The sequence below is a fragment of the Chlamydotis macqueenii genome, chromosome 29 (assembly GCF_036417535.1).
Source record: "Chlamydotis macqueenii isolate bChlMac1 chromosome 29, bChlMac1.mat, whole genome shotgun sequence".
NCBI lineage: Eukaryota > Metazoa > Chordata > Aves > Otidiformes > Otididae > Chlamydotis > Chlamydotis macqueenii.
In genome coordinates this window covers 1,102,610-1,112,612 of record NC_141584.1, presented here as the reverse complement: position 1 = coordinate 1,112,612, position 10,003 = coordinate 1,102,610, and the positions used below count along the sequence as shown (strand labels likewise).

Sequence of the window (10,003 nt, the reverse complement as noted above, 5' to 3'; positions counted from 1 at the left end):
TGGATGCGGGGAGGCGTTGGCGGCTCCGGCTGCGTTCCCGCCCGGCTCAGGCCGCGCTGCGGAGCGGGATGCTTTGGCGCTTCCCGACACCCAGAGCTGCAGAAGCGACGGATCTGGGGGTGTCCCTGTTTCCTTGCGCGCGGAACGGTCCCGTGGCCCTTCCCGGCCTTTCCGTGGCGGATTTGGGGAGGAAGGGGCAGAGGGAGCTTTTTAAATTTAATTACGGACATTGGAGTTGATGGGGTTTCATTTTTATTTTTTCCCCTACCTATCAGCCATTCCCAGTGGGAAACAGCCGGCTCCTTCCCTTTTCTCCGGGATCCCTTTGGAGGAGGGAGGTGGATTTGGGCAGCGCCGGAGCCCCCGGAGCCGGGGGGGGGGAGGGCTGCGGCTGCTCGGCGGGGCACAGGATTTTCCTGAAAAAATTTAAATAAAAGCAAAAAAAAAAAAAAAAAAAGGGGGGGGGAAATCCGAGGAGAAGGGAATTAACGGGAGCGTGAGGCTGCGGATCCACCCCCGGGAGTAACTGGGCACCGCTGTTTACTGGGATGGGGGGGCTGGAGGCTCCGCGCGCTGCCCCCCAAGGCGGGGGGGGCTGAGGCGGTGGCTCCCCTTGGTTTGGGGGGGAGGGGGTGTGTGTTCTTCCCCCCCCACCTGCCGTAGGGTGAAGCCGAGGGAGGGGGGCGACCCCTTGGTGGGGGTCGGGGGGCTGGGGGCTGCCTGGGGCGTGGGGGGGCGGCAGGGGGAGTGGGAGGGCAAGGGGGGGCTGTAGGTACAGCGTAGGGCCCTGCGGTAATGGGGGGGCCTGGGGGCACCGCAGGGACCCCGTGGGTGCCCCATAGGGAGCACGACCACCCCAGGACCCCATAGGTGCCCTATAGGTACTGCGACCCCCTGGGGCCATGTGGGTGCCCTATAGGTACTGCGACCCCCTGGGGCCACGTGGGTGCCCTATAGGTACCATGGCCACCCCCCAGGGACCCCATGGGTGCCCTATAGGTGCCACAGCCACCCCCCAGGGACCCCATGGGTGCCCTATAGGTGCCACGGCCACCCCCCAGGGACCCCATGGGTGCCCTATAGGTGCCACAGCCACCCCCCAGGGACCCCATGGGTGCCCTATAGGTGCCACGGCCACCCCAGGGACCCCATGGGTGCCCTATAGGTGCCACAGCCACCCCCCAGGGACCCCATAGGTGCCCTATAGGTGCCACAGCCACCCCCCAGGGACCCCATGGGTGCCCTATAGGTGCCACGGCCACCCCAGGGACCCCATGGGTGCCCTATAGGTGCCACGACCACCCCCCAGGGACCCCATGGGTGCCCTATAGGTGCCACAGCCACCCCCCAGGGACCCCATAGGTGCCCTATAGGTACCACGGCCACCCCCCAGGGACCCCATAGGTGCCCTATAGGTACCACGACCACCCCCCAGGGACCCAATGGGTGCCATATAGGTGCCACAGCCACCCCCCAGGGACCCCATGGGTGTCCTATAGGCACCATGGCCACCTCAGGGGGACCCCGTGGGTGCCCTATAGGCACCATGACCACCCCTGTGGGTGCCGTCCGTCGCCCCGGGGACACCCCGAAGCGCAGGGTGACTTTCGGTGAGCGCCCCGCGGGTGCCCAGCGAGGCCTGAGCCGCCCCGCGGTGTCCAGGGGACCCCCGAGTGCCCCCCCCCGGCTCCCTGCCTCAGTTTCCCCCTCGGCCCGGCGAGGCGGCCGGCGATGGGGAGGAAGCGGGGCGGAGGTGGCGGGAAGCGGAGCGGGGGTTTAACCGGGGCAAAGGTGGCGACCGGAGCTGCAGCGAGGCCGGGGCAGCCGGTTAACGGCCCCGCGGCTCGGCCTCGCCTTCCTCCCACGCTGCCGGGCGGGAACGGCCAGTGGATCCCGGGAGAGGAGCCTCCTCCCGCCCTCCAGCCTCTCCTGCATCCATCCCTCGCTCCTTCCGCCCCTCCTGCCCTCCGTCCTCCCCTCCGTCTTCCCCTCCGTCCTCTCCTCCGTCCTGCCCTCCGTCCTCCCCTCCGTCCCTGCTTCCTCTTCATCCCTCCATCCCATCCCGTATCCATCCCTCCTTCCTCCCCCTCATCCCTCCATCCCATCCCGTATCCATCCCTCCTTCCTCCCCCTCATCCCTCCATCCCATCCCGTATCCATCCCTCCTTCCTCCCCCTCATCCCTCCATCCCATCCCGTATCCATCCCTCCTTCCTCCCCCTCATCCCTCCATCCCATCCCGTATCCATCCCTCCTTCCTCCCCCTCATCCCTCCATCCCATCCCGTATCCATCCCTCCTTCCTCCCCCTCATCCCTCCATCCCATCCCGTATCCATCCCTCCTTCCTCCCCCTCATCCCTCCATCCCATCCCGTATCCATCCCTCCTTCCTCCCCCTCATCCCTCCATCCCATCCCGTATCCATCCCTCCTTCCTCCCCCTCATCCCTCCATCCCATCCCGTATCCATCCCTCCTTCCTCCCCCTCATCCCTCCATCCCATCCCGTATCCATCCCTCCTTCCTCCCCCTCATCCCTCCATCCCATCCCGTATCCATCCCTCCTTCCTCCCCCTCATCCCTCCATCCCATCCCGTATCCATCCCTCCTTCCTCCCCTTCATCCCTCCATCCCATCCCGTATCCATCCCTGCTTCCTCCCCCTCATCCCTCCATCCCATCCCGTATCCATCCCTGCTTCCTCCCCCTCATCCCTCCATCCCATCCCATATCCATCCCTCCATCCTTCCTTCCTCCTCTCCATCCCCCTTCTCCCCCTCTCCTCCTGGTGCCGGGGCACTGGGCGGCACTGGGCGGCACTGGGAGGCACTGGGCCGCCGCAGCCGGTTGTGCGGAGCCGCGGGCCCTGAGCGGCTCTGCGGGGAGAAGCCGCTAGAGAGAGACAGAGAGCTGCGGGGAACGGCCCGCACCCGCACCCGGCCCCGCACCCGGCCCCGCACCCGGCTCCGCACCCGGCCCCGCACCCGGCCCCGCACCGCAGCTTCGCGGCGGGACTGGCATGTGCGGGACTGGGGTGCTGCGGAACTGGGGTGCTGTGAGACTGGGATGTGCTGCGTAGGGACGTACGGGACTGGGATGCTGCGGGATGAGGATGCTGTGGGACTGGGATGTGCTGGGTTGGCGTGTACGGGACTGGGATGCTGCAGAGTTGGGGTGCTGCGGAACTGGGATGTGCAGAACTGGGAACTGTGGGACTGGGATGTACAGAACTGGGAACTGTGGGACTGGGATGCTGCAGAGGTGGGGTGCTGCGGAACTGGGATGTGCAGAACTGGGAACTGTGGGACTGGGATGTACAGAACTGGGAACTGTGGGACTGGGATGCTGCAGAGGTGGGGTGCTGCGGAACTGGGATGTACAGAACTGGGAACTGTGGAACTGGGATGCTGCAGAGTTGGGGTGCTGCGGGACTGGGATGTGCAGAACTGGGAACTGTGGGACTGGGATGTACAGAACTGGGAACTGTGGGACTGGGATGCTGCAGAGTTGGGGTGCTGCGGGACTGGGATGTGCAGAACTGGGAACTGTGGGACTGGGATGCTGCAGAGTTGGGGTGCTGCGGGACTGGGATGTGCAGAACTGGGAACTGTGGGACTGGGATGCTGCAGAGTTGGGGTGCTGTGGGACTGGGATGCTGTGAGACTGGGAACTGTGGGACTGGGATGTACAGGACTGGGAACTATGGGACTGGGATGCTGCAGAGTTGGGGTGCTGCGGGACTGGGATGTGCAGAACTGGGAACTGTGGGACTGGGACGTGCAGAACTGGGAACTGTGGGACTGGGATGCTGCAGAGTTAGGATACTGCTAGACTGGGATGGTGCAGAACTGGGATGCTGTGGGATTGGGATGCTGCAGGATGGGGATCCTGTGGAACTGGGATATGTGGGACTGGGATGCTGTTGGACTTGGATGTACTGGGTTGGGATGTGCGGGACTGGGATGGTGCGGAACTGGGATGCTCTGGGACTGGAATGTTGTAGGATGGGGATTCTGCAGGACTGGGATCTGTGGGACTGGGATGCGGCGGTACTGGGATGCTGCAGGATGGGGACGCAGTGGAACTGGGACGCTGTGGGACGAGGCTGCTGCGCGGTCGGGCTGTCCCAGTTCTGAGACCACCACAACCGGGGGACGCCCCGAGCCCCCCAGCCCGGGCCCAGCTCCGGCACCGTTTCCCACGGGAGCGGGCGGGGGACGCTCACCCCACCCCCCCGCAGCCCTGCCCCTCTTTTTTGGGGCAGAAAGCGGCCAAACGCGGGGTTTCGGGCCCAGCAGAGGTGCCCTCCCCCACCCCAGCCTCAAACCCCTCCCAAACTGGGGCAGGAGCCTTATTTATTCCTCTCTATATTTTACGTCTCTGTTAATTAGATAATTAATCTTTATTGGTTCCTTTTATTTTTTATTGCGCTCCGCTCCCCCCGTCCCCGCGCCGTGCCCGCGCCTGCGTCCCAGCTGCCAGGCAATATTTTTCTAATGGGGTGTTTAAGAAGGAAATGCGGATGTGAAAAAGTGGGGAGGGGAAAAAAATATAAAATAAAATAAAAAAAAAACCTCTCGGAAAAATAATTTCACTTCTGTTACCGGCTAAAATAAAGCTGGAGCTGGGTAATAAAAAAAAAGAAAATAGCACAATACAAGAGACAATAAAAATGTCATCTTTTCCAATAAAAACATCTCTTTTTTTTTTGTTTTGGGTTTTTTTTTCCCCCCTCGCCGGCTGCTTTGCACGAGATGGGTTTTGTTCCCCCGTCCCTGACGCGGGAGGGAAGGGCGGGCGGGAAACGGGGCTTTGGGGGGGGGAAGTGTGGGAAAAGGGAGGGAAGGAGGAAGGAAAGGGGAAAAGGTTCCATTGGAGTGGGAAAAAAAACATTTTAAGGGAAAAAAAAACATTTTAAGGGAAAAAAGCCCTTTTAGAGTGAGGGGGAAAGGATTTTTAGTGGGAAAAAGGATATTTTAGAGGGAAAACAGCATTATTAGGGGAAAAATCTCTCCCTTTTAGAGGGGAAAAAGCCATTTTAGAGGGGAAAAAGTCCTTTCAGAGAGGAAAAAACTGGTTTTGAGAGGAAAAAAAAAGGCCTTTTAGAGGGAAAAAGCTTTTTTTGAGGGAAAAGCTTCCCAGTTTGGGGCTGGTGAGGTCACGGTTGCTCCCAGGGGAGCGGCTGGTGCTGCCTCGCCCAGGGGTCCGGATGTGGCCGGGTCATTCGGGGGGGGGGAATCCCACCCCACCCCACCCCCACCGTGGGGGCGACGGCGCTGGGGACCAGGCAGTGTCACCCCAAAGGATTCGTTGTCCCCCCCCCCGGGGGTTGGTGATGCTCTGAGGGGGGGTCGGGTGGGATGGGTGCCCCTCTTTGGGTTCTGGGTGCCCCTGGGAGGGGGTTCGTGGCCACGGGAGCTGGGACGGGTCCTGCGTGGGAGGGGGTTGTGGCACCCATGGGGGGGAGTTTGGGGCTGGGGAAGGGAATTTGGGGCTGGGGAAGGGGGTTTGGGGCTGGGGAAGGGGGTTTGGAGGTTGGGAAAGGGAATTTGTGGATAAGGAGAGGAGTTAGGGGCTGAGGAAGGGAATTTGGGGGCTGGGGAGGGATTTGGGGGCTGGGGAAGAGAATTTGGGGTTAGAAAATGGAATTAAGGGCTGGGGAAGGACATCTGGGGTTGGAGAAGGGTGTTTGGGGTGGGGGGTGGATGTTTGGGGTGGAGGGTGGATATTTGGGGTGGGGGAGGTGGGTGCTTTGGCCACCCGTGTCTCCATCCAAGCGGCCTCATCAGCCTGGGACAGGGATGGGGCTCAGAGCCCCAAACCCGGGGTGCGCCGGCCGCCCCCCTCCCCACCCGGGACCCGACCGCGGGGCAAAGCCAGACCCCCCCGGACCCGAGCTCCCGGCCAAACCTGCCCGGAGAAACGGCATCGCCCACCCGCCCCCACCCAAGGGCGCCCCAAAACCCCGCTTTTCTCCCCAAATCTCTCTCGCAGGGATGCAAAACTAACGCGGGGGCAAATCCCGTATCCGTCGCCCCCGGATTTACGCCCCGTCACGGAGCCGCCGCGGCTTCGGCCTCGTCCGCTGCGGCCTAGGGAGACGCACGGACGCTGCCGCCGGGATTTCCGCCGGGATTTGTGTTTTTTGGGGGGGAACGGGAGCTGTGGGCACCTCTTTCTCTTTCTAAAGGAGAAATAACCAGGTGCAAGCGTTTCGGGGAGCGATGGGGCCTGTAAATCCCCGCAGCTGAAGAGGAGAACGGGGGGCAGTTTGGGTGCAGAATTCCCCATTTTTTGCCCCATTTCTGTGTCTTTTTTTTTATTTCTTCCAAGCAAAAAAAGAAATCAGAGTGGGAAACCCCCCTCCCCCAGCTCCGTGCACGGGGTGGGACGCCCAATCTGCACCCCATCACCCCCCCCATGCCAGGATCTGGGCCTAGTTGGGGCAGACCCGGGGTTACTGGGAGCACTGGGAGCACTGGGAGCACTGGGCAGCCGAGTGGTACCCGCCGGGGAGGGTCTGTCCCCCCCCCCAGCCCAGCACCTGCTGGGGAGGTGAGATGCTGCGTCGGTCCCCAAAAGTTAGAAAATAAAAAAAAAAGGGGAAATCAACCCAAAAATCAGCTGAGGGGGGTGGGGGGGGCGGGGATCGGGCCGATTTTTATTGGGGAGGTTCGGGGGGGGGGCGCATCTGGGGATGAGGAAATGGGGGGGTGACACCGCCCTGGTACCCAGCCCGGGGCCGGACCCATCCGCGGGGGATTTGGCGGGGGAGGAGGAGGAGGAGGAGGAAGGAGGCGGCTGGCGGGAGACAAAGAGCGGGGGTGGGGAAACAAAGAGGGCGCGGGGCCCAGACAAAGGGAAACGAGGCGGCGGGAGGAGCCCGGGCGCGAAGGCTCCAACCATCCTCATCCTCATCCCCATCTGCATCCTCATCTTCATCTTCATCCCCATCCTCACCTCACCCTCATCTTCATCCCCAGCCCCAGCCCCATCCTCACCCTCATCTTCATCCCCATCCCCATGCTCATCCTCCTCATCTTCATCCCCATCCCCATCCTCATCCTCCTCATCTTCAGCCTCAGCCACGTCCCCACCGCGGGGCAATCCCCCGGGCGGGGGCGGGGCGGGGTCAGACCCCCCCAGCTCGGTCTCTTCTGCCCCATGGCCCTTTTGAAATTGCCTCAACAATTTTTAATAGCTGATTTTAACAGCTGGATTTTTATATCGGAATATTTCCTTTCTGAATATTTAACACCTTCTTTTTATCAGATTTTTAACTATCGGCGTTTCTCCATATCTGAATATTTCCACATCTGAATTTCTCAACATCTGAATATTTTTAGATCTGAATTTCCTTGTATCCGAATGTTTGCTCTCTAAATCTTTCCTATCCGATTTTTTTTTCCTATTTAAATATTTTTATCTCTGAATATTTTTGTGTCTGAATATTTTTATATCAGATCTCTCTCCCCTGATTTTTAATACCTGAATATTTTTATATCTGAATACTTTTTCTCCTAACATTTTTCTATCCGAATTTTTTCAATATTTTTCTAGCTTCATGCTTTTTCTCTTGACAACTTCAAATCTGAATATTTTCATAGCTGAATACTTTTCGAAGTATTTTTATATCTCTGAATATTTCTATCTGAATATTTGAATATTTTGAATATTTGAATACTTTAACACCTGAATATTTTTACCTGAATTTTTTTCAATATCTGATTTTTTTCCCCAGCTGAATATTTTTTTTTCTAGGCGAACGCTTTCCTCTCCCCGCACCTCCTTCTAGCCCCAAATATTGAATTTTTTTTTCCCCTAGATCTGAATAATTAAGTCATCTGGATTCCTATGATTTCCCGGCCCCGGTGATAAATCGTCATTCCAGGACGGAGCGGCTCGGCAGATCTTTACCCCCGCGCTCTCATTCATCTTCCCTGCCACGCATCCGTGCTTCGCGCCAACGCCGCCGGACTTATTGACTCGGGGCCGAGTCAATGACCGGGTCACGCCTGGCCCCGGGCCGGCCGGGGGTGAAAAGGGCAGGGGTGAGAGGCAGAGGATGGATTTTATAGAAAATAACCTGGAATTTTATCATTTTATCACCATCCGGTTGGAATTTTTTTAATGACCGACCCCTGCATCCCGCAGCAGCGAGCGCCGGCTCCTGGAGTCACGGGATTTTCCGGTTTCTCACCACGTTTCCAACCCTGGGAGGAACTGGGCCCTAACTGGGCCTGGCTGCTCACTAAACGTGCGCCTAGCGGTTTAACCCCCGTAAATAGGGTTATTGGGTCTTTTACCATCAATTTTATTATTCATTTATTCTTATTTTCTATTTCTATCTCTATCTCTATTTCTCCCTTTCCAGCTCGATTTCTCGCTGCCGTTATTATACACAACCTGAACCCCAGCTGGTCCCCGCCTGCATCCCTCAGCTCCTGGCGTCACGGGATTTTCGATTTTCGCACTCATTTCCAACCCTGGGGAGAACTCAGCCCCAAAACCGCCTCAAAATGCGCACCCAGCTGTTTAAGCACTGTAAAAAGTACCATTTCTTCTTCTATTATTGATTAGATTTTTCTTCATCTTCTTCTATCTTTTTATTTTTCTTTTCCTTTTCCTTTTCCTTTTTCTTTTTTTCTTTTTCTTTTTCTTTTTCTTTTTCTTTTTCTTTTTCTTTTTCTTTTTCTTTTTCTTTTTCTTTTTCTTTTTCTTTTTCTTTCTTTCTCTTTCTCTTTCTTTCTCTCTTTTATATCTTTTTTTCTTTCTCTTTTTCTTTTTCTCTTTCTCTTTCTCTTTTTCTTTTTCTTTCTCTCCTTTCTCTTTCTCTTTCTCTTTCTCTTTCTTTCTCTTTCCCTTTCCCTTTCCCTTTCCCTTTCCCTTTCCCTTTCCCTTTCCCTTTCCCTTCCCCTTCCCCTTCCCCTTTCCCTTCCCCTTTCTCTTTCTCTTTCTCTTCCTCTTCTTCTTCTTCCTCCTCCTCCTCTTCTTCTTTATTAAGATTAACCCAGCCTCACCCCATCCCCATCCTGCATCCCTCAGCGCCGGCTCCTGGAGTCACGGGATTTTTGGTTTTCTCCCCATTTTCTCCCCACATTTCCAGCCCTCTAAGGAAAACTGGCTTTTTTTTTTTTTTTGGGGGGGGCGGGGGGGTAAAAATTATGGTGGGGGTTTTTTTTACACACATTTACGTCTATATGTGGCTGAATACCTATAGGTACCCCGCACCCGGCTGTGCGCGCGCCGTTGCGGGAGCGGGGCTGTACACGCGCTGCGGGTGCCCCATGGGCTCTGCCCTGCGCGTGCGGCTGCAGCCACGGGACCCCCACATCCGTGGGGAGGGGGCTGTGTGCACCCCGTATGGGGGGGGGGCATAGGGCCCTACAGGCGCCCGCGCCCCTCTGTGCGTGTCTATAGGCACCGGCGGGGGTCGGAGGTGAGGAGGGGGCTCAGCCCGGTCCCGGGGGGGTCCTGGGAGGAGCTTCGGAGGGGGGTGGAGAGTGGAGAAGGGGGGGCGGGGAAAAAAAAAAGAAGGCAGAAAAGGCAAAATCCGCCCCCCCTCTCCAGGGCAGGGCTGGGGGCGGGGCCGGGGGCGGTGCGGGCCGGGGGCACCTCGACGGGACGGGCCCGGGGTGGGGGGATGGGGGGACGCGGGTTCGGGCCGGGAGAAGGGAGACGGGGCCGGTGCGCGGTCCGGGACCCCTGGGATCCCCTGGGATCCCCCGGGACGGGACCCCCAAGGATGGGACCCCTGGGGACCGGACCCCCGAGGATAAGACCTCTCGGGATCCCCCGGGACTCCCGGGACCCCTGGGATCCCCCGAGACGAGACCCCCAAAGATGGGACCCCTCGGGACGAGACCCCTAAGGACGGGACCCCCCGGGACCTCCCGGGACGGGTCATCCTGAGCCAGGACACCCCCACCCCTCCCCGGGATCCCCCGGGAGCCCCCGAGCTCCCCTGAGACCCCCCGGGACCCCCGGCCCGTCCGCCCCGTCGGGGA

General features: G+C 58.9%; 1 protein-coding gene across 1 annotated transcript in view; it reads left to right on the top strand.

The window, feature by feature from the left end:
- The window catches only part of GTSF1 (gametocyte specific factor 1), a 13,917-nt gene extending 4,009 nt beyond the window's left edge, over positions 1-9,908 (top strand). Inside the window, exon 8 of the mRNA XM_086768652.1 lies at positions 9,671-9,908. Within this exon, the coding sequence (XP_086624778.1) occupies positions 9,671-9,908 (238 nt within the window). The remainder of the gene's footprint in view (positions 1-9,670) is intronic.
- The last annotated feature ends 95 nt before the right edge of the window (positions 9,909-10,003 follow it).